Source organism: Lonchura striata, chromosome 31, assembly GCF_046129695.1.
Source record: "Lonchura striata isolate bLonStr1 chromosome 31, bLonStr1.mat, whole genome shotgun sequence".
Classification (NCBI taxonomy): domain Eukaryota; kingdom Metazoa; phylum Chordata; class Aves; order Passeriformes; family Estrildidae; genus Lonchura; species Lonchura striata.
Genome location: NC_134633.1, coordinates 5,824,886 through 5,848,693, shown reverse-complemented (window position 1 = coordinate 5,848,693; position 23,808 = coordinate 5,824,886). Strand labels below are relative to the sequence as shown.

Sequence of the window (23,808 nt, the reverse complement as noted above, 5' to 3'; positions counted from 1 at the left end):
GGGTGTCTCCCAACATCCAAACCCCCCAAAAAAACCACCAAAACTCCTTCAAAATTCCGTTTATTGAAGCCACTAAAAACAGCGGGGATTTTTTTGGGGGACGCCCGGGAATTCCAGGATTTTCCCGGGAATTCCGGGCTTTTCCCGGGAATTCCGGGTCTCAGCGGAGCAGGTGGAAGGTGAGCCAGTACATGAAGAGCGGCTGGGCGGCGGCGATGGCCATGGTCAGGTACATGCGCAGCTGGTTCTTGGCGCCGCGCACCGGAACGCCCTCGGCCGCCGCCTCCGACAGCAGCTTCAGCCTCAGCGTCCGGATCTGCGGGAATTCCACGGAAATTCCGGATTTGGAATATTGGGATCGACCCCTCGGGTCCTCAAATCCCAAAATTCCCATAAAAATCCCATTAAAAACACCCAAAATCTGCCCCTAAACCCCCTCGGTTGAGGCATCCCGGAGCAGCTTCAGCCTCAGCGTCCGGATCTGCGGGAATTCCGGGAAAATTCCACATTTGGAATGGTGGGATCGACCCCTCGGGTCCTAAAATCCCAAAATTCCCATAAAAATCCCATTTAAAACACCCAAAATCGGCCCCTAAACGCCCTCGGCCGCCGCCTCCGACAGCAGCTTCAGCCTCAGCGTCCGGATCTGCGGGAATTCCAGGGAAATTCCACATTTGGAATGGTGGGATCGACCCCTCGGGTCCTAAAATCCCAAAATTCCAACAGAAATCCCACTAAAATCCCATTAAAGACACCCAAAATCGGCCCCTAAACGCCCTCGGCCGCCGCCTCCGACAGCAGCTTCAGCCTCAGCGTCCGGATCTGCGGGAATTCCGGGAAAATTCCACATTTGGAATATTGGGATTAAGGTTTTCCAGGTCCTCAGGTCCTTAAATCCCAAAATTCCCACAAAAATCCCATTAAAATCCCATTAAAGACACCCAAAATCAGCCCCCAAGTCCCCTCGGTTGAGGCATCCCGGAGCAGCTTCAGCCTCAGCGTCCGGATCTGCGGGAATTCCGGGAAAATTCCACATTTGGAATGGTGGGATCGACCCCTCGGGTCCTCAAATCCCAAAATTCCCACAAAAATCCCATTTAAAACACTCAAAATCGGCCCCTAAACGCCCTCGGCCGCCGCCTCTGACAGCAGCTTCAGCCTCAGCGTCCGGATCTGCGGGAATTCCGGGAAAATTCCACATTTGGAATGGTGGGATCGACCCCTCGGGTCCTTAAATCCCAAAATTCCCACAAAAATCCCATTTAAAACACTCAAAATCGGCCCCAAAGTCCCCTCGGTTGAGGCATCCCAGAGCAGCTTCAGCCTCAGCGTCCGGATCTGCGGGAATTCCGGGAAAATTCCACATTTGGAATGTTGGGATTGAGGTTTTCCAGGTCCTCAAATCCCAAAATTCCCCAAAAAATCCCATTTAAAACACTCAAAATCTGCCCCTAAACTCCCTTGGCCGCCGCCTCGGACAGCAGCTTCAGCCTCAGCGTCCGGATCTGCGGGAATTCCGGGAAATTCCGCATTTGGAATATTGGGATTGAGGTTTTCCAGGTCCTCAGGTCCCAAAAACCCCCAAAACCCCATAAAAATCCCATTTAAAACACCCAAAATCTGCCCCTAAACCCCCTCGGCTGAGGCATCCCAGAGCAGCTTCAGCCTCAGCGTCCGGATCTGCGGGAATTCCGGGAAATTCCGCATTTGGAATGGTGGGATTCAGGTTTTCCAGGTCCTCAAATCCCAAAATTCCCATAAAAATCCCATTTAAAACACTCAAAATCTGCCCCTAAACCCCCTCGGTTGAGGCATCCCAGAGCAGCTTCAGCCTCAGCGTCCGGATCTGCGGGAATTCCGGGAAATTCCAGATTTGGAATGTTGGGATCGACCCCTCGGGTCCTTAAATCCCAAAATTCCCACAAAAATCCCATTTAAAACACTAAAAATCGGCCCTTAAACTCCCTCAGTTGAGGCATCCCGGAGCAGCTTCAGCCTCAGCGTCCGGATCTGCGGGAATTCCGGGAAATTCCAGATTTGGAATATTGGGATTAAGGTTTTCCAGGTCCTCAGGTCCCAAAAACCCCAAAATTCCCACAAAAATCCCATTTAAAACACTCAAAATCTGCCCCTAAACCCCCTCGGTTGAGGCATCCCGGAGCAGCTTCAGCCTCAGCGTCCAGATCTGCGGGAATTCCGGGAAAATTCCACATTTGGAATGTTGGGATTGAGGTTTTCCAGGTCCTCAAATCCCAAAATTCCCCAAAAAATCCCATTTAAAACACTCAAAATCTGCCCCTAAACTCCCTTGGCCGCCGCCTCGGACAGCAGCTTCAGCCTCAGCGTCCGGATCTGCGGGAATTCCGGGAAAATTCCACATTTGGAATGGTGGGATCGACCCCTCGGGTCCTCAAATCCCAAAATTCCCAAAAAAATCCCATTTAAAACACTCAAAATTGGCCCCTAAACCCCCTCGGTTGAGGCATCCCAGAGCAGCTTCAGCCTCAGCCTCCAGATCTGGGGAGAATTCCAGGAAAATTTGGGATTTGGAATGTTGGGATCAACCCCTCAGGTCCCAAAATCCCCCAAAAAACCCCAAAATCCCATAAAAATCCCAGGAAAAAGAGTCAAAATCAGCCCCAAAACTCAGAGGAGGCCTCACAAAACCCTACCCGAGCAGCGTCCCGAAAATGAAATTCTGGGGAATTCCTGCAAATCCGGAGCAAATTCCTGGGAATTCTGCCAATCCTAAAGACCCCGAATCCCCCAAAAAACCTGAAAAATGCCCCCAAAAATTCCAAAATTCCCCAAAAAGCCCCAAAACGCCCCAAAAACTCACCATGAAGATGAAGATGCTGAGGCAGCACCAGCTCAGCGCCGCGTAGTACCCGGCCCTGCCCAGCAGCAGCCCGGCCAGCAGCCCCACAATCATCCTAAAAACGGCAAAAATTGGGGATTTCACCCCAAAATTGGGGGGGTTTACCCCACTTCTGGGATTTCGCCTCAAAAGCGGAGATTTCCACCCCAAAAAAGTGGGATTTTAGCCCAAAAAAGTGGGATTTTACCCCCAAGTTACGGGGTTTTACCCCAAAATTGGGGATTTTACCCCAAAATTGGGGGGGTTTACCCCAGTTCTGGGATTTCGCCTCAAAAGCGGAGATTTCCACCCGAAAACTGTGGGATTTTACCCCAAAAAAGTGGGATTTTACCCCAAAGTTACGGGGTTTTACCCCAAAATTGGGGATTTTACCCCAAAGTTACGGGGTTTTACCCCAAAATTGGGGATTTTACCCCAAAATTGGGGATTTTACCCCAAAATTGGGGGGGTTTACCCCACTTCTGGGATTTCACCTCAAAAGCGGAGATTTCCACCTGAAAATTGTGGGATTTTAGCCCAAAAAAGTGGGATTTTGCCCCCAAGTTACGGGGTTTTACCCCAAAATTGCGGGATTTCACCCCAAAATTGCGGGATTTCAACACAAAATGATGGAATTTTAGCCAAAACTGTAGGATTTTACCCAAAATTGTGATATTTTACCCAAAACTGTCTCATATCGCCCAAAATTGTGGTATTTTACCCGAAATGGTGGGATTTTACCCCAAAATTACAGGATTTCACCCCAAAATTGTGGGATTTTACCCAAAATTGTGTTATTTTACCCAAAATGGTGGGATTTTACCCCAAAATTACAGGATTTCACCCCAAAATTGTGGGATTTTACCCAAAATGGTGGGATTTTGCCCAAAATTGTGGTATTTTACCCAAAACTGTCTCATATCACCCAAAATTGTGGTATTTTACCCAAAATGGTGGGATTTTACCCCAAAATTACAGGATTTTACCCAAAATGGTGGGATTTTGCCCAAAATGGTGGGATTTTGCCCAAAATTGTGATATTTTACCCAAAACTGTAGGATTTTACCCAAAATTGTGATATTTTACCTCAAAATTATGGGATTTCACTTCAAAGTTAGGGGATCTCACCTCAAATTGTGGGATTTCATCCCAAAAGCAGAGGATTTCATCTCAAAATTGTGGGATTTTATCCGAATTGTGGGATTTTACCAAAAAATGTGGGATTTTACCAAAAAATGTGGGATTTTACCTAAAATTCTGGGATTTCACCCCAAAATTTTGAAACTTCACCCCTAAACCACAGAATTTCACCCCAAATCTGTGTGATTTTACCAAAAATTGTGAGATTTCACCCCAAATCTGTGGGATTTTACCCAAAATTGTGAGATTTCACCCCAAATCTGTGGGATTTTACCAAAAATTGTGAGATTTCACCCCAAATCTGTGGGATTTTACCCAAAATTGTGGGATTTCACCAAATTTGGGGCATTTTGAAGATTTTTTAAAATGTTGCTGGGTTGGGAAAGGATTTTTTGGAGGGACTCAGGACATTTCGAGCCGGATTTTGGGTGAATTTGTGGAGATTTTGGGTGAATTTGTGGCCAATTTGGGGCATTTCAATGCATTTTTTTTTTTTTAAATTTTTGGGGTAAAACCACCAAATTTGGGGCAATTTGAGGCATTTTGGGGATTTTATTTTGAATTTTGCTGCGTCGATAACAAACATTTTGGAGGCAATCGGGACGTTTCAAACGGGATTTTTACAGCGATTTTGGGTGAATTTGTGACCATTTGGGGGCATTTTAAATTTGTTTTTTTTAAATTTTTGGGGTAAATCCACCAAATTTGGGGCAATTCGAGGCATTTTGGGGATTTTATTTTGAATTTTGCTATTTCTTTATTTTGAATGTTATTTGAATTTTTGGTAACAAACATTTTGGAGGCAATCGGGACATTTCCAACAGGATTTTTACAGCAATTTTGGGTGAATTTGTGACCATTTGGGGGCATTTTTAGTTTGCTTTTTTTTAATTTTGGGGTAAATCCACCAAATTTGGGGCAGTTTGGGGATTTTATTTTGAATTTTGCTGCGTCGATAACAAACATTTTGGAGGCAATCGGGACATTTCCAACAGGATTTCTACAGCGATTTTGGGTGAATTTGCGGCCGTTTGGGGACATTTTTAGTTTGTTTTTTTTTAATTTTTGGGTTAAATCCACCAAATTTGGGGCAATTCGAGGCATTTTGGGGATTTTATTTTGAATTTTGCTATTTCTTTATTTTGAATTTGATTCGAATTTTTGGTAACAAACATTTTGGAGGCAATCAGGACATTTCAAATGGGATTTTTACAGCGATTTTGGGTGAATTTGTGACCGTTTGGGGGCATTTTAAATTTGTTTTTTAATAAATTTTTGGGGTAAATCCACCAAATTTGGGGCAATTCGAGGCATTTTGGGGATTTTATTTTGAATTTTCCTGGGTCGATAACAAACATTTTGGAGGCAATCAGGACGTTTCCAATGGGATTTTTACAGCGATTTTGGGTGAATTTGTGACCATTTGGGGGCATTTTTAGTTTGTTTTTTTTAAATTTTGGGGGTAAATCCACCAAATTTGGGGCAATTCGAGGCATTTTGGGGATTTTATTTTGAATTTTGCTATTTCTTTATTTTGAATGTTATTTGAATTTTTGGTAACAAACATTTTGGAGGCAATCGGGACATTTCCAACAGGATTTTTACAGCGATTTTGGGTGAATTTGTGACCGTTTGGGGGCATTTTTAGTTTGTTTTTTTTAAATTTTTGGGGTAAATCCACCAAATTTGGGGCAGTTTGAGGCATTCTGGGTATTTTATTTTGAATTTTGCTGCGTCGCTAAGGGACGTTTTGGAGGCAATCGGGACGTTTCCAACGGGATTTTTACAGCGATTTTGGGTGAATTTGTGACCATTTGGGGGCATTTTTAGTTTGTTTTTTTTTAAATTTTTGGGGTAAATCCACCAAATTTGGGGCAGTTTGAGGCATTTTGGGGATTTTATTTTGAATTTTGCTATTTCTTTATTTTGAATTTGATTCGAATTTTTGGTAACAAACATTTTGGAGGCAATCGGGACATTTCCAACGGGATTTTTACAGCGATTTTGGGTGAATTTGTGACCATTTCGAGGGTTTTTTTTTGGGGCTGGCGGGGAGGGATTTTTGGGGTGAAAAAGGGGGATTTTGGCTCCGTACCCCACGTATTTGTAGCCGGCGAAGGCCAGGAGGTCGATGGGGGTGAGGTCGGTGCTGACGGTGACCAGGTAGAGGCTCAGCAGGACGCTCAGCACCTCCAGCAGCAGCCAGGCCAGCGCCGAGCTGGCCACCAGCCCCAGGCTGTCCGGGGAAAACCTGGAATTTCACCCCAAAAAAATCCAGGATTTGGGGGGAGAAACATCGGGAAAAAAACCGGGGGAAAAAAGGTGAAAAAACGGCGGAAAAACGGTGAAAAACGGCCAAAAAACGGCGAAAAAATCAGATTTTTTTTGGCATTTTTTGGGTTTTTTTAGGGGTTTTTTGGGGGTTTTTTTGAGATTTTTTTTGAGGTTTTTGTGGGAATTTTGGGGGGTTTTATGACGGTTTTGGGTTTTTTTGGGGGGATTTTGGAGGGTTTTGGGGTTTATTTGGGACTGATGGAAGTCCCGGATATTTGCTCAGGGTTCCACCAGCCCCAGGCTGTCCGGGGAAAACCTGGAATTTCACCCCAAAAAAATCAGGATTTGGGGGGAGAAACATCGGGAAAAAAAACGGGGGAAAAAAGGTGAAAAAACTGCGAAAAAAGGGCAAAAAACGGCGAAAAAACGGCAAAAAAACGGCAAAAAAATCAGATTTTTTTTGGCATTTTTTGGGTTTTTTATAGGGGTTTTTTGGGGGTTTTTTTGAGATTTTTTTTGAGGTTTTTGTGGGAATTTTGGGGGGTTTTATGACGGTTTTGGGTTTTTTGGGGGGGATTTTGGAGGGTTTTGGGGTTTATTTGGGAGTGATGGAAGTCCCGGATATTTGCTCAGGGTTCCACCAGCCCCAGGCTGTCCGGGGAAAACCTGGAATTTCACCCAAAAAAAATCCAGGATTTGGGGGGAGAAACATCGGGAAAAAAACCGGGGGAAAAAAGGTGAAAAAACGGCGAAAAAACGGCGAAAAACGGCCAAAAAACGGCGAAAAAATCAGATTTTTTGGGTATTTTTTGGGTTTTTTATAGGGGTTTTTTGGGGGTTTTTTTGAGATTTTTTTTGAGGTTTTTGTGGGAATTTTGGGGGGTTTTATGACGGTTTTGGGTTTTTTGGGGGGATTTTGGAGGGTTTTGGGATTTATTTGGGACTGATGGAAGTCCCGGATATTTGCTCAGGGTTCCACCAGCCCCAGGCTGTCCGGGGAAAACCTGGAATTTCACCCCAAAAAAATCAGGATTTGGGGGGAGAAACATCGGGAAAAAAACTGGGGGAAAAAAGGCGAAAAAACGGCGAAAAAACGGCGAAAAACGGCCAAAAAATGGCAAAAAAATCAGATTTTTTTGGCATTTTTTGGGTTTTTTATAGGGGTTTTTTTGAGATTTTTTTTGAGGTTTTTGTGGGAATTTTGGGGGGTTTTATGACGGTTTTGGGTTTTTTGGGGGGATTTTGGAGGGTTTTGGGGTTTTTTCAGGTGTTTTGGGGTTTATTTGGGACTGATGGAAGTCCCGGATATTTGCTCAGGGTTCCACCAGCCCCAGGCTGTCCGGGGAAAACCTGGAATTTCACCCCAAAAAAATCAGGATTTGGGGGGAGAAACATCGGGGAAAAAACCGGGGGAAAAAAGGTGAAAAAACGGCGAAAAAACGGCGAAAAACGGCCAAAAAACGGCAAAAAAATCAGATTTTTTTTGGCATTTTTTGGGTTTTTTATAGGGGTTTTTTGGGGGTTTTTTTTGAGGGTTTTTTTTTGTTTGTTTGTTTTTTGGGGTAGATTTTTGAGGTTTTGGGGGCTTTTTTTCAAAATTTTTGGGGATTTTTTTGAGGTGTTTTGGGGTTTATTGAGAGGTTTTTTGGGAGTGATGAAAGTCCCGGATATTTGCTCAGAGTTCCACCAGCCCCAGGCTGTCCGGGGAAAACCTGGAATTTCACCCCAAAAAAATCCAGGATTTGGGGGGAGAAACATCGGGAAAAAAACCGGGGGAAAAAAGGTGAAAAAAGGGCGAAAAAACGGCAAAAAACGACGAAAAAACAGCAAAAAAATGGCAAAAAAATCAAGTTTTTTGGGCATTTTTTGGGTTTTTTTAGGGGTTTTTTTGAGATTTTTTTTGAGGTTTTTGTGGGAATTTTGGGGGGTTTTATGACGGTTTTGGGTTTTTTGGGGGGATTTTGGAGGGTTTTGGGGCTTATTTGGGACTGATGGAAGTCCCGGATATTTGCTCAGGGTTCCACCAGCCCCAGGCTGTCCGGGGAAAACCTGGAATTTCACCCCAAAAAAATCAGGATTTGGGGGGAGAAACATCGGGAAAAAATTGGGGAAAAAAGGTGAAAAAACGGCGAAAAAACGGCAAAAAACGGCGAAAAAACGGCAAAAAAATCAGATTTTTTTGGGCATTTTTTGGGTTTTTTTAGGGGTTTTTTTGGGGTTTTTTTTGAGATTTTTTTTGAGGTTTTTGTGGGAATTTTGGGGGGTTTTATGACGGTTTTGGGTTTTTTGGGGGGATTTTGGAGGGTTTTGGGGTTTATTTGGGACTGATGGAAGTCCTGGATATTTGCTCAGGGTTCCACCCAAGCCCCAGGCTGTCCGGGGAAAACCTGGAATTTCACCCCAAAAAAATCCAGGATTTGGGGGGAGAAACATCGGGAAAAAAACCGGGGGAAAAAAGGTGAAAAAATGGTGAAAAAAGGGCGAAAAACGGCCAAAAAATGGCAAAAAAAATCAGATTTTTTTGGGCATTTTTTGGGGTTTATTTAGGGATTTTCTGAGATTTTTGTTTGATTTTTTTTTTTATTTTTTTGGTTTTTTGGGGTGGATTTTGGAGGTTTTGGGGGCTTTTTTTCAAAATTTTTGGGGATTTTTTTCAGGTGTTTTGGGGTTTATTGAGAGGTTTTTTGGGAGTGATGAAAGTCCCGGATATTTGCTCAGGGTTCCACCAGCCCCAGGCTGTCCGGGGAAAACCTGGAATTTCACCCCAAAAAAATCAGGATTTGGGGGGAGAAACATCGGGAAAAAAACTGGGGGAAAAAAGGTGAAAAAACGGCGAAAAACGGCGAAAAACGGCCAAAAAATGGCAAAAAAACAGCAAAAAAACGGCCAAAAAATCGGGGTTTTTTGGGCATTTTTTGGGGTTTATTTAGGGATTTTCTGAGATTTTTTTTGAGGTTTTTGTGGGAATTTTGGGGGGTTTTATGACGGTTTTGGGTTTTTTGGGGGGATTTTGGAGGGTTTTGGGGGTTTTTTTCAGGTTTTTTGGGGTTTATTTGGGACTGATGGAAGTCCCGGATATTTGCTCAGGGTTCCACCAGCCCCAGGCTGTCCGGAGAAAACCTGGAATTTCACCCCAAAAAAATCCAGGATTTGGGGGGAGAAACATCGGGAAAAAAAACGGGGGAAAAAAGGTGAAAAAACGGCGGAAAAACGGCGAAAAACGGCCAAAAAACGGCAAAAAAATCAGATTTTTTTGGGCATTTTTTGGGTTTTTTTAGGGGTTTTTTGGGGGTTTTTTTGAGATTTTTTTTTGAGGTTTTTGTGGGAATTTTGGGGGGTTTTATGACGGTTTTGGGTTTTTTGGGGGGATTTTGGAGGGTTTTGGGGTTTATTTGGGACTGATGAAAGTCCCGGATATTTGCTCAGGGTTCCACCAGCCCCAGGCTGTCCGGGGAAAACCTGGAATTTCACCCCAAAAAAATCCAGGATTTGGGGGGAGAAACATCGGGAAAAAATTGGGGAAAAAAGGTGAAAAAATGGTGAAAAAACCGGCAAAAAACAGCAAAAAAATGGTAAAAAAACCTGGTAAAAAATGGCAAAAAAATTGGGGTTTTTGGGCATTTTGGGGGGTTTTTTAGGGTTATTTTTTTGAGATTTTTTTGGGGTTTTTTAGGAGTTTTTGGTGTGTTTTTGTTTTTTTTTTGGCGGGATTTGAAGTTTTGGGGTTGCTGAAATTCCTGGGAATTTGCTCAGATAAAATCTGGACATTATATCCCAACATTTCAGGATTTGAGGCAGTGGATCAAGGGGCGAGGGTTTAGAGGGAAAAATTTGGGGGGAGGGAAGGGATTTTTAGGGGAAAAAAAAATGGATTTTTGGGAGGAAAAAAGGGGATTTTGGGGGATAAAAAAAATTTTTTTGGGGGGGAAAAAAGTATTTATGGGAGGAATAAAGGGGTTTTTTTGGGGGAAAAAGGCATTTTTGAGGAACAAAAAGGGATTTTTGGGAATAAAAAGGATTTTTATTTTTAAAAATAAGGGATTTTTGGAGGAAAAAAGGGATTTCTTGGGGGAAAAAAGGGATTTTTGTACCTGTTTTGTGTGCCCAAAGCGAGGCCAGCCAGGAGGATGTAGGTGAGGAAGGCCATGGCTGCGAGGGAGAAATTTGGGAATTTTATGGGGGAATTTTGGGGATCTGTTGGAATTTTGGGGGTTTCAGGGGGTTTGGGGGGAAATTCGGGAGATTTTGAACAATTTGAGGAGGATTGTAGGAATTTTTGAGGAAAAATTGGGGGATTTTTGAGAAGTTTTTTGAGGTTTTGGGGGTCCTGAGGTGGATTTTGGGGGTCCTGGGTTGGATTTTGGGGGTCCCAGGGTGGATTTTGGGAGTTCCAGGGTGGATTTTGGGGGTCCCAGGGTGGATTTTGGGAGTCCCAGGGTGGATTTGGGGTCCTGGGTTGGATTTTGGGGGTCCTGGGTTAGATTTTGGGGGTCCCAGGGTGGATTTTGGGGGTCCCAGGGTGGATTTTGTGGGTCCTGGGTTGGATTTTGGGGTCCTGGGTTGGATTTTGGGGGTCCCAGGGTGGATTTTGGGGGTCCCAGGGTGGATTTTGGGGTCCTGGGTTGGATTTTGGGGGTCCTGGGTTGGATTTTGGGGGTCCCAGGGTGGATTTTGGGGGTCCCAGGGTGGATTTTGGGGGTCCTGGGTTGGATTTTGGGGTCCCAGGGTGGATTTTGGGGTCCCAGGGTGGATTTTGGGGGTCCCGGGTTGAATTTTGGGGTCCCAGGGTGAATTTTGGGGTCCCAGGGTGGATTTTGGGGGTCCTGGGTTGGATTTTGGGGGTCCTGGGTTGGTTTTTGGGGTCCTGGGGAGGGTTTTGGGGGTCCTGAGTAGGATTTTGGGGGTCCTGGGGGGGGGTTTTGGGGTCCTGGGTTGGTTTTTGGGGTTCTGGGTTGGTTTTTGGGGTCCTGGGGAGGGTTTTTGGGGTCCTGGGTTGGTTTTTGGGGTTCTGGGGAGGGTTTTGGGGTCCTGGGTTGGTTTTTGGGGTCCTGGGGAGGGTTTTTGGGGTCCTGGGTTGGTTTTTGGGGTCCTGGGGAGGGTTTTTGGGGTCCTGAGTAGGATTTTGGGATTCTGGGTTGGTTTTTGGGGTCCTGGGGAGGGTTTTGGGGTCCTGGGTTGGTTTTTGGGGTCCTGGGTTGGTTTTTGGGGTTCCCGGGCGGTTTTTGGGGTCCCCACCCGGGATGTAGAGGTCGGGGGCGTTGACATCGAAGCGAGGAGCGACCGGAGTGTCCTGCTGGTACCGGACCTGCCAGTCCTGGGGGGCCAGGGGGGTCAGGGACCCCAAAATGCCCAAAAACACCCCAAAATCAACCCAAAATACCCAAAACACCCCAAAACCAACCCAAAATACCCAAAAACCAACCCAAAAAACCCAAAAACACCCCCAAACCAACCCAAAATACCCAAAAACACCCCAGAACCAACCCAAAATACCCCAAAACACCCCAAAATACCCAAAATACCCCAAAACACCCCAAAATACCCAAAATACCCAAAACCACCCCCAAAACTAACCCAAAAAACCCCAAAACACCCCAAAACCAACCCAAAAACCAACCCAAAAAACCCAAAAACACCCCAAAACCAACCCAAAATACCCCAAAACACCCCAAAATACCCAAAAACCAACCCAAAAAACCCAAAAACACCCCCAAACCAACCCAAAATACACCCCAAAAATACCCCAAAACCAACCCCAAAAAACCCAAAACACCCCAAAACTAACCCAAAATACCCAAAATACCCAAAAACCAACCCAAAATACCCAAAAACACCCCAAAACCAACCCAAAATACCCAAAATACCCAAAACTAACCCAAAATACCCAAAACCACCCCAAAATACCCCCAATCACTCCAATATAGCCCAAAATTTCATCAAACGCTTCTCCCAGTGTCCCCCAGTTACCCTAAAACCCCTCCCAGTAACCCCAAATCCCCTCCCAGTGACCCCAAACCCCCTCCCAGTCCCCCCAGTCCCCCCAAAATCCCATCCCAGTAACCCCAGTCACCCCAAAAACCCCTCCCAGTCCCCCCAGTGCTCCCCAAAACCCCTCCCAGTCCCCCCAGTAACCCCAAAAACCCATCCCAGTGACCCCAAATCCCCTCCCAGTCCCTCCCAGTAACCCCAAACCCCCTCCCAGTAACCCCAGTCCCCCCTCCCAATCTCCCCAGTGCTTCCCAAATCCCCTCCCAGTAACCCCCAGTAACCCCAAATCCCCTCCCAGTCCCTCCCAGTAACCCCAAATCCCCTCCCAGTGACCCCAAATCCCCTCCCAGTCCCTCCCAGTCACCCCAAATCCCCTCCCAGTCCATCCCAGTGCCCCCCAAATCCCCTCCCAGTCCCCCCAAATCCCCTCCCAGTCCCCCCAGTCACCCCAAAAACCCATCCCAGTAACCCCAAACCCCCTCCCAGTCCCTCCCAGTAACCCCAAATCCCCTCCCAGTCCCTCCCAGTGCCCCCCAAATCCCCTCCCAGTGACCCCAAATCCCCTCCCAGTCCATCCCAGTAACCCCAAATCCCCTCCCAGTCCCTCCCAGTCACCCCAAATCCCCTCCCAGTCCATCCCAGTGACCCCAAACCCCCTCCCAGTGCCCCCAATCCCCTCCCAGTCCCTCCCAGTGACCCCAAATCCCCTCCCAGTCCCTCCCAGTGACCCCAAACCCCCTCCCAGTCCATCCCAGTCACCCCAAATCCCCTCCCAGTCCCTCCCAGTAACCCCAAACCCCCTCCCAGTGACCCAAACCCCCTCCCAGTCCATCCCAGTGACCCAAACCCCCTCCCAGTGCCCCCAATCCCCTCCCAGTCCCTCCCAGTCCCCCCATATCCCCTCCCAGTCCATCCCAGTGCCCCCCAAATCCCCTCCCAGTGCCCCCAATCCCCTCCCAGTGCCTCCCAGTTTGCCCAGTACCGGGTGGCCGAAGGGGAAGACGAGCAGCCTCAGTTTCCTGCCCACGTAGACGGTGTCCACGGCAAAGTAATACTTGAGGCGGCCCACGGGCACCCAGCGGCCCAGCTGGGGGACAAATCCCAGTTCAAACCAGTCCAAACCAGTCCAGCCCGCTTCTTACCCCCTTCCCTTTTTTAGCCTCTTTTTTCCCCTTTTTTCCGGGCTTTTTTCTACATTTTTTCCCAATTTTCCCCCTATTTTTTCCCATTTTTTCCCCTATTTTTCCTGCTTTTGTCCCATTTTTTTCTGATTTTTTTCCCAATTTTCCCCCTATTTTTTCCGCTTTTGTCCCATTTTTTTCTGATTTTTTTCCCAATTTTCCCCCTATTTTTCCCGCTTTTGTCCCATTTTTTTCTGATTTTTTTCCCATTTTCCCCCTATTTTCCCCATTTTTCAGATCTTTTTTTCCCAATTTTCCCCGCTTTTGTCCCATTTTTTTCTGATTTTTCTCCCAATTTCCCCCCTATTTTTTCCACTTTTCTCCCATTTTTTTCTGATTTTTTTCCCAATTTTCCCCCTATTTTTTCCCATTTTTTCCCCCTATTTTTTCCACTTTTCTCCCATTTTTTTTCTGATTTTTTTTTCCAATTTCCCCCCTATTTTTCCCGCTTTTGTCCCATTTTTTTCTGATGTTTTTTCCCAATTTCCTCCCTGTTTTTTCCGCTTTTGTCCCATTTTTTTCTGATTTTTCTCCCAATTTCCCCCCCATTTTTTCCACTTTTCTCCCATTTTTTTCTGATTTTTTCCCCAATTTCCCCCCTATTTTTCCCGCTTTTGTCCCATTTGTTTCTGATTTTTTTTCTTCATTTTCCCCCCTATTTTCCCCATGTTTTCACCATTTTTCAGATCTTTTTTTCTCAATTTTCCCCCCTATTTTTCCCATTTTTCAGGTCTTTTTTCTCATTTCTCCCCCCTATTTTTTCCGTTTTTCACCCTTTTTTCTGGGGCTTTTTTTCCCCCGTTTTTTTCCATTTTCCCCGTATTTTCCCCCATTTCCCCCCCTGTTTTCCCCCCATTTTTTCGTGTTTTTTTCCCTCCATTTTTTCCCATTTCCCCCCCTATCTTAACTGGGTTTTCCCCATGTTTTCTGATTTTTTTTTCTCCATTTCCCCCCTATTTTTTCTGGGGGTTTTTTCCTCCATTTTTTCCCATTTCCCCCCATTTTTTCCCCATTTCCTCCCCTTTTTCCCCATTTCCCCCAATTTTTGGGTTTCCCCCCATTTTTTCCCTTTCCCCCCGCCATTATTTCCTGGTTTTGTCCCCATCCTCCCCCATTATTTTCCCATTATTTCCCATTTATTTCCCATTATTTCCCATTTATTTCCCATTATTTCCCATTTATTTCCCATTATTTCCCCATTATTTCCCATTTATTTCCCATTATTTCCCATTTTCCCCCCCATTATTTCCCCCGTTATTTCCCATTTTTATCCCCACTCTCCCCCCGTTTTCCCCGTTATTTCCCGTTATTCCCCCCATTATTTCCCGTTATTTCCCCGTTTCCCCCCCGTTATTCCCGTTTATCCCCGCGTTATTCCCGGTTTTTTTTCCCCCGTTATTCCCGTTTTCCCCCCGTTATTCCCGTTTTTTTTTCCCCCCGTTATTCCCAGGATTTTTTCCCCCCGTTATTCCCGTTTATCCCCCCGTAATTCCCGGTTTTTTTCCCCCCGTTATTCCCGTTTTCCCCCGTTATTCCCGGTTTTTCCGCCCCGTTTTCCCCCCGTTATTCCCGGTTTTTTTTTCCCCCGTTATTCCCGGTTTTTCCGCCCCGTTTTCCCCCCGTTATTCCCGGTTTTTTTCCCCCCGTTATTCCCGTTTTTCCCCCCGTTATTCCCGGTTTTTCCGCCCCGTTTTCCCCCCGTTATCCCCGGTTTCCCCCCCGTTATTCCCGTTTATCCCCCCGTTATTCCCGTTTTTCCCCCCGTTATTCCCGGTTTTTTTTCCCCCGTTATTCCCGTTTTCCCCCCGTTATTCCCGTTTTTTTTCCCCCCGTTATTCCCGGGTTTTTTTTCCCCCCGTTATTCCCGGTTTTTTTTTCCCCCGTTATCCCCGGTTTCCCCCCCGTTATTCCCGCTTATCCCCCCGTTATCCCCGGTTTTTTTTCCCCCGTTATTCCCGTTTATCCCCCCGTTTTTCCCCCCGTTTATCCCCCCGTTATCCCCGGTTTTTTTCCCCCCGTTATTCCCGGTTTTTCCCCCCGTTTTCCCCCCGTTATTCCCGGTTTTCCCCCCGTTATTCCCGTTTATCCCCCCGTTATTCCCGTTTTCCCCCCGTTATTCCCGTTTTCCCCCCCCGTTATTCCCGATTTTTTTCCCCCGTTATTCCCGTTTTTCCCCCCGTTATTCCCGTTTATCCCCCCGTTATTCCCGGTTTTTTTTCCCCCCGTTATTCCCGTTTTTCCCCCCGCTTTTCCCCCCGTTTTCCCCCCGTTATCCCCGGTTTCCCCCCGCTCACGTTCCCCTCCACGTGCGAGGCCAGGCTGCTGCCGTAGGCCGCGGCCAGCGAGGTCACGGGCTCGGCCAGGAGCGCGCCGGGCGCCCCGAACGCCGCCGAGGCGGAGGCGGCGGCGGCGGCGGCCGGAGGCGGCGGCGGCGGAGCCCCGAAGCCGCGGCCCGGCGAGGCCCCGCTCGCGCTCGTGTCCTCGAACAGCGGCCGCGGGTCGGCCAAGCGGGCGGGCCCGCGGCGTTTCGGGGCTGAAAAGGAAAGGAAAAGTGAATCCCAAGGGCTTTCGAACACCAATTTCCCCTCGCGGCGCCGCCCGCGACTCACGGGGAGCGGCGGGGTCCATGGCGGCGGCGGCGGCGTTTCCGGGTTCCGCCGTACCGGGAGTCACGTGGGGGAAACGGGGGGTTGTGATTGGCGGAGAGGGCGGAAGTTGTGCCCGGAGTTAAGATGGCGGCGGTGCCAAGATGTAAAATATGGCGGCCGCGGCGTTCTGGTTGCTTCCATGGCAACGGGAGGGTTCGGCGGGCTTGTGATTGCTCGGAGCGTCCCCAAAGTGTCCCCAGGGGTGTCGCCAATGCTGCCGGGGACGCGGGAGCGTCACGGGCTCCGGTACAGTCCGTAACGGCGGCACTACCGGGTTCGGCACCGGGAATCACGTGGGGAAGGCGGGAGGTTGTGATTGGCTGAAAGGGCGGAAGTGGTTGGCGGGAAGGGCAGCTCGTGCCCGGAGTTAAAATGGCGGCAGTGCCACGCTGGGGTTGCCATGGTAACGAGGGACGCGCTGGGGCTTAGCGCCCGCCCCGGGACGTCCTCAGGGGGAAAAAAAGGGAAATGTGAGGGGAAAAAGGGGGAAAATGTGAGGGAAAAAGGAGAAAAATGTGAGGGGAAAAAGGAGAAAAATGTGAGGGGAAAAGAGAAATGTGAGGGGAGAAGGGAAAGAAATGTGAGGGGGAAAAGGGGGAAAATGTGAGGGGAAAAAAGGAGAAAAATGTGAGGGGAAAAGAGAAATGTGAGGGGAGAAGGGAAAGAAATGTGAGGGGGAAAAGGGGGAAAAATGTGAGGGGAAAAGAGAGAAAAATGTGAGGGAAAAAAGGGGGAAAATGTGAGGGGAAAAAAGGAGAAAAATGTGAGGGAAAAAAGGGAAATGTGAGGGGAAAAAGGAGAAAAATGTGAGGGGAAAAGAGGGGAAAATGTGAGGGAAAAAGGAGAAAAATGTGAGGGGAAAAAGGAGAAAAATGTGAGGGGAAAAAGGAGAAAAATGTGAGGGAAAAAGAGAAATGTGAGGGGAGAAGGGAAAGAAATGTGAGGGGAAAAGAGGGGAAAATGTGAGGGGAGAAAAGGGTGAGAATGACGGGAAAAAGGTGAAAAACACGAGGGGAAAAGGATGAAAAATGTGAGGGGAAAAGGGGGGAAATGTGAGGGGGAAAAAAAGGAAAAGAAAAAAATAAGGGCAGAAAACATGAAGGGAAAATGGGTGGGAAATGTGAGGGGGAAAGGGTGGGAAAAGATGCAGAAAATGTGAGGGGAAGATTTTAAAAAAGTGAGGGGAAAATAAATAAAAAAGTGAGGGGAAAAAAATTTAAAAGTGAGGGAAAAAAGGATGGGGAACATGGGGAAAAAAACCAGCACAACGTAGGGATCCTGCACTCACATTTAGCTCCGATTTCACCCCAAAAAGATTCCCGCCATCACTTATAGATCACCCCAGGTTTTATCCCCACACCTGCCCTGACATGTCAAAAAAAATCACCTCAATTTTACCCCCAAAATGTCCCATTTTACCCCAAAATGGTTGTTCCCTCCCCTCAAGATTACCTCGTTGGCTCTATTAAAAAAAAAAAGTGAAGAAAAACTCCAAAATTCCAGAGTTTTTTTTTTTTTTCCAGCAATATTTTAATTACAGGACAAAGAAGCTGCTACGTGAATATATATTTATATAATAAATCCGTAAAGTTATAAAGGAAACCGGAATTTTCTGCTTCCCGTCAAAATTTTCCAGGATCAGGCGCTTTATTAGGTGGATTTCTCATATGTTTCTTCCTTATTTCTTTAATTCTTAATATTTTTCTACAGTTGTCCTTATGTCTCTCTTTATTTTTCTCCTTATTCTTTTTTATTTATCATTATTTTCCCATATTTTTCTGTATTGCTCCAGATTTCTCCACGATTCTCCTCATTTCTCTCCCAATTTTCCCGCATTTTTTCATTCCTCATTTTCTCCTTGATTTTCCATCTCTGACCACATTTTCCCTCCTAATTTTTCATCTCATTTCTCCCTGCTTTGCATTTCTCACCTTTTTTCCCTATTCCCCCCTATTTTCCCCCACTTTTTTTTTGTTTTTTTTTTTTTTTGGTCCACAAAACGCTGCTCCGAGGTGGGAATGTGAGTGAAAAAAACCTAAAAAAACCCCCCCAAAATCCCGATTTTTTCCCTCTGGAAAAGCCATAAATTAGGTGCGAGGTGCAGGGGGAAGGCGAGGGGAGAGGGAACCCTCGGGCCGTGCCGCCGATCCCGTGGAAAATCCTGGGAATTCCTCTCTCCGCGTCCCGTTGCCAAAAAAATAACCGGGGAGAAGCGGGAATCGCGTCCCGAAATATCCCAAAATCAATCAACTGTTGCATAGTAGGAGGCGAGGGGGGGATCCCGGGGGATCCCTGGGGATCTGGGACCGTCGGGGATCCTGGAGGATCCTTGGGGGTCTGGGATCCCGGAAGATCCTCGGGGATCCGGGACCATTTGGAATCCGGGATCCTTGAGGGTCCTGGAGGATCCCTGGGGATCCGGGACCATTTGGAATCCGGGATCCTTGAGGGTCCTGGAGGATCCCTGGGGATCTGGGACCATTTGGAATCCGGGATCCTTGAGGGTCCTGGAGGATCCCCGGGGATCCGGGACCATTTGAAATCCGGGATCCTTGAGGGTCCTGGAGGATCCCCGGGGATCCGGGACCATTTGGAATCCGGGATCCTTGAGGGTCCTGGAGGATCCTCAGGGATCCGGGACCTTTTGGAATCCGGGATCCCTCAGGGTCCTGGAGGATCCCTGGGAATCCGGGACCATTTGGAATCCGGGATCCTTGAGGGTCCTGGAGGATCCTCGGGGATCCGGGACCATTTGGAATCCGGGATCCTTGAGGGTTCTGGAGGATCCCCGGGGATCTGGGACCGTTGGGGATTTGGGATCCTTGAGGGTCCTGGGGGACCCTGGGGGATCCTTGAGGATCCTGGACTGTTTGAGTCCTTCGGGGATCCAGGACCATTGGGGATTTGGGATCCTGGGGGATCCTGGGGGATCCTTGAGGATCCGTGACTGTTTGAGACCCTCGGGGATCCAGGACCGCTGGGGACCGCCAGGGATCCCGGGGGAATCCTCGGGGATCCCGGGGAGTCCCTTGGGAATCCCTTTGGGAGCCTGGGGGGATCCCGGGAGTCCAGGACCCTCGGGGATCCCTTTGGGATCCCAGGGAGACCCTCGGGGATCCCTGGGGATCCCGCTCAGAGGTCGCTCTCGCCGTAGAGCGCCGTGGAGAAGGATTTGTAGTCCAGGACCCTCGGGGATCCCTTGGGATCCCGGGGAGACCCTCGGGGATCCGTTTGGGATTCCCGGGGGGATCCCGGGGAGTCCAGGAACCTCGGGGATCTGTTTGGGATCCCAGGGAGACCCTCGGGGATCTGTTTGGGATCCTCGGGGATCCGTTTGGGATCCCGCTCAGAGGTCGCTCTCGCCGTAGAGCGCCGTGGAGAAGGATTTGTAGTCCAGGACCCTCGGGGATCCGTTTGGGATCCCGGGAGATCCTCAGGGATCCGTTTGGGATCCCAGGGAGACCCTCGGGGATCCGTTTGGGATCCCGGGGAGTCCAGGACCCTCGGGGATCCCTTTGGGATCCCGGGAGACCCTCGGGGATCCGTTTGGGATCCCGCTCAGAGGTCGCTCTCGCCGTAGAGCGCCGTGGAGAAGGATTTGTAGTCCAGGACCCTTGAGGATCCCTTTGGGACCCCAGGGAGACCCTCGGGGATCCGTTTGGGATTCCCGGGGGGATCCCGGGGAGTCCAGGACCCTCGGGGATCCGTTTGGGATCCCAGGGAGACCCTCGGGGATCCGTTTGGGATCCCGCTCAGAGGTCGCTCTCGCCGTAGAGCGCCGTGGAGAAGGATTTGTAGTCCAGGGCGCCGGGGCCGCCGTCGGGGCCGGGGTAGGGCGCCATGCGGGCGATGCAGTACTCGGCCTGCGCCGCCGGCAGCTCCCGCCGCAGCTCCGCCGCCGTGATGTAGTTCTGGGAGCGGGGAAAGGGGAAAATGGGGGAATGGGAAATGGGGGGGAAAACGGGGGGAAATGGGGGGGGAAAGAGGGGGAAATGGGGGGGAAAGAGGGGGAAAACAGGGGGAAAGGGAGCGAAAGACGATGGAAAAGGGAGGAAATGGGGGAAACGGGGAAACACGGAAAAATGGGGAAAAAGGGGGGGAAATGGAGGGAAAAAGAGGGGGAAAATGGGGAAAAGAGGGGGAAAAGGGGAGGAAATGGGGAAAAAGGGGGGAAATGGGGAAAAAAGGGGGGAAATGGGGAAAAAGGGGGGAAATGGAGGGAAAAGAGGGGGAAATGGGGGCAAAAGAGGATGGAAAAGGGAGGAAATGGGGGAAACAGGGAAATACGGAAAAATGGGGAAAAAGGAGGGGAAATGGAGGAAAAGAGGGGGAAAATGGGGGCAAAAGAGGGGAAAAGGGAGGAAATGGGGGGAAAGGGGGGAAAAGAGGGGAAATGGAGAAAATGGGGGGGAAACGGGGGGGAAAGAGGGGGGAAAAGGGAGGAAATGGGGAAACGGGGGAAAGGGGGAAATGGAGGGGAAAAGAGAGGGAAAATGGGGGCGAAAGAGGGGGAAAAGGGAGGAAATGGGGGAAACGGGGGGAAAGGGGGAAAAAATGGGGAAAAGGGGGGGAAATGGAGGGAAAAGGGAGAAAATGGGGGGGAAAACGGGGGGGCAAAAGAGGATGGAAAAGGGAGGAAATGGGGGAAAGGTGGGAAAAATGGGGAAATGGGGGAAAGAAAAATGGGGAAAGAGGGAAATGGGGGAAACGGGGGAACGGGGGAAGAGGAGGGAAAGGGAGGAAGGGGGGAAAAAGGGGGAAAGGGGGGAAAAGGGAGGAATGGGGAATGGGGAAAAAGGGGGGAAATGGAGGGGAAAACGGGGAAAAAGAGGGGGAAAACAGCAAAAGAGGATGGAAAAGGGAGGAAATGGTTAACCAAGGGGGGACCCAAGGGGGAAAGGGGGAAAATGGGGGAAAGGGGGAAAATGGGGAAAAGGAGGGAAAAGAGGGGGGGAAGGGGGGAATTGGGGGAAAAAGGGGGTAAATTGAGGAAATGGAGGGGAATGGGAGGAAAATAGGGGGTAAAGCGGGAAAAGGGGGGAGAAAGGGGGAAATTTGGGGGAAATAGAGAAAAATGGAGAAAAAGGGGGTAAATGGGGGTAACCGTGTCTCCCAACATTTGGTGATCCCACCAGAGAATTGACTGACTTCAAAATCCGCCTTGGTCTGATTCCCCAAATCCCACCCTGGAATTCCCAAACCTCACCCCATAATTCCAATTTCCCTTCCCAAACCCCCCAGCCCCATTCCCAACCCTCCCAGCTCCATTCCCAATCCTCCCAGCTCCATTCCCAATCCCCCAGCCCCATTCCCAAACCTCCCAGGCCCATTCCCAATCCCCAGCCCCATTCCCAGCCCCATTCCCAAACCTCCCAGCCCCTTCCCAAACCCCCCAGCCCCATTCCCAGCCCCATTCCCAAACCCCCCAGCCCCATTCCCAAACCCCATTCCCAAACCTCCCAGGCCCATTCCCAATCCCCCAGCCCCATTCCCAGACCCCCAGCCCCATTCCCAATCCCCCAGCCCCATTCCCAGCCCCATTCCCAATCCCCCAGCCCCATTCCCAGACCCCCAGCCCATTCCCAGACCCCATTCCCAAACCCCCAGCCCCATTCCCAAACCCCCAGCCCATTCCCAGCCCCATTCCCAATCCCCCAGCCCCATTCCCAATCCCCCAGCCCCATTCCCAATCCCCCAGCCCCATTCCCAATCCCCATTCCCAATCCCCCAGCCCATTCCCAATCCCCCAGCCCCATTCCCAGCCCCATTCCCAAACCCCCAGCCCCATTCCCAATCCCCCAGCCCCATTCCCAATCCCCCATTCCAATCCCCCAGCCCATTCCCAGCCCCATTCCCAGCCCCATTCCCAATCCCCCAGCCCCATTCCCAGACCCCAGCCCCATTCCCAGCCCCATTCCCAATCCCCCAGCCCCATTCCCAGCCCCATTCCCAATCCCCAGCCCCATTCCCAATCCCCCCAGCCCCATTCCCAAACCCCCAGCCCCATTCCCAATCCCCCAGCCCATTCCCAGCCCCATTCCCAATCCCCAGCCCATTCCCAATCCCCCAGCCCCATTCCCAGACCCCATTCCAAACCCCCAGCCCCATTCCTAATCCCCCAGCCCCATTCCCAATCCCCCAGCCCATTCCCAGCCCCATTCCCAATCCCCCAGCCCCATTCCCAAACCTCCCAGGCCCATTCCCCAAACCCCCCAGCCCCATTCCCAGACTCCATTCCCAATCCCCCAGCCCCATTCCCAAACCCCATTCCCAAACCTCCCAGCCCCATTCCCAATCTCCCAGCCCCATTCCCAGCCCCATTCCCAAACCCCCCAGCCCCATTCCCAGCCCCATTCCCAAACCTCCCAGCCCCATTCCCAAACCCCCCAGCCCCATTCCCAAACCCCATTCCCAAACCTCCCAGGCCCATTCCCAAACCCCCAGCCCCATTCCCAATCCCCCAGCCCCATTCCCAGCCCCATTCCCAAACCCCCCAGCCCCATTCCCAAACCCCCAGCCCCATTCCCAGACTCCATTCCCAATCCCCAGCCCCATTCCCAATCCCCCAGCCCATTCCCAGCCCCATTCCCAATCCCCCAGCCCCATTCCCAATCCCCCCCAGCCCCATTCCCAAACCCCCAGCCCATTCCCAGCCCCATTCCCAGCCCCATTCCCAGCCCCATTCCCAAACCCCATTCCCAGCCCCATTCCCAATCCCCCAGCCCCATTCCCAGCCCCATTCCCAATCCCCCAGCCCCATTCCCAGCCCCATTCCCAATCCCCCAGCCCCATTCCCAATCCCCCAGCCCCATTCCCAAACCCCCAGCCCCATTCCCAAACCCCCAGCCCCATTCCCAATCCCCCAGCCCCATTCCCAGCCCCATTCCCAATCCCACAGCCCCATTCCCAGACCCCCAGCCCATTCCCAGCCCCCATTCCCAATCCCCCAGCCCCATTCCCAATCCCCCAGCCCCATTCCCAATCCCCCAGCCCCATTCCCAATCCCCCAGCCCCATTCCCAATCCCCCAGCCCCATTCCCAATCCCCCAGCCCCATTCCCAGCCCCATTCCCAATCCCCAGCCCATTCCCAGCCCCCATTCCCAATCCCCCAGCCCCATTCCCAATCCCCCAGCCCCATTCCCAATCCCCCAGCCCCATTCCCAATCCCCCAGCCCCATTCCCAGCCCCATTCCCAATCCCCCAGCCCCATTCCCAGCCCCATTCCCAATCCCCCAGCCCCATTCCCCATCCCCAGCCCCATTCCCAGCCCCATTCCCAATCCCCCAGCCCCATTCCCAGCCCCATTCCCAATCCCCCAGCCCATTCCCAGCCCCCATTCCCACCCCCCCAGCCCCATTCCCAATCCCCCAGCCCCATTCCCAATCCCCCAGCCCATTCCCAGACCCCATTCCCAATCCCCCAGCCCATTCCCAGCCCCGGTGCCCACCTTGTCCCCGGCCAGCACGCGGAAGCTGTTGATGACCTGCTCGGCCGTGTCCGTGTCCGTGGTTTCCTGGGACATGAAGTCGATGAAGGCCTGGAAGGTGACGCTGCCGCTGCCGTTGGGATCCACCACGGCCATGATCCGCTGGAATTCCGCGTCGCCCTGCGGGGAGAGGCGCCGCGGGACGTTCCGGGGCCTTCCGGAAGGTTCTGCCCGCCAGCTCCGCGGCTTTCCCGGAGCTTTGCTTGGATTTTCGGGAGTCGGTTTTCTGTTCC

The 23,808-nt window shown here is 50.2% G+C and overlaps 2 protein-coding genes across 5 annotated transcripts in view; both read right to left on the bottom strand.

Moving 5' to 3' along the window:
• Positions 1–44: 44 nt before the first annotated feature.
• YIF1B (Yip1 interacting factor homolog B, membrane trafficking protein) lies at positions 45–16,068 on the bottom strand. Its single transcript, XM_077789124.1, has 8 exons — positions 16,050–16,068; positions 15,735–15,973; positions 13,242–13,346; positions 11,507–11,585; positions 10,363–10,420; positions 6,093–6,248; positions 2,840–2,933; positions 45–316 (listed from the first exon to the last, which is right to left on the bottom strand). Exons 1-8 carry the CDS (start codon positions 16,066–16,068, stop codon positions 161–163), a joined length of 906 nt encoding a protein of 301 aa, XP_077645250.1. The 3' UTR covers positions 45–160.
• A 2,852-nt stretch (positions 16,069–18,920) lies between these two features.
• Positions 18,921–23,808, bottom strand: part of ACTN4 (actinin alpha 4) — a 54,391-nt gene continuing 49,503 nt past the window's right edge. For all 4 annotated transcript variants that reach the window (XM_077789191.1, XM_077789192.1, XM_077789190.1 and 1 more), the window contains 2 exons: positions 23,537–23,695; positions 18,921–19,999 (listed from right to left, as the gene is read on the bottom strand). In XM_077789191.1, coding sequence (XP_077645317.1) covers positions 19,841–19,999; positions 23,537–23,695 — 318 coding nt within the window. In that variant the 3' untranslated portion in view covers positions 18,921–19,840. The remainder of the gene's footprint in view (positions 20,000–23,536; positions 23,696–23,808) is intronic.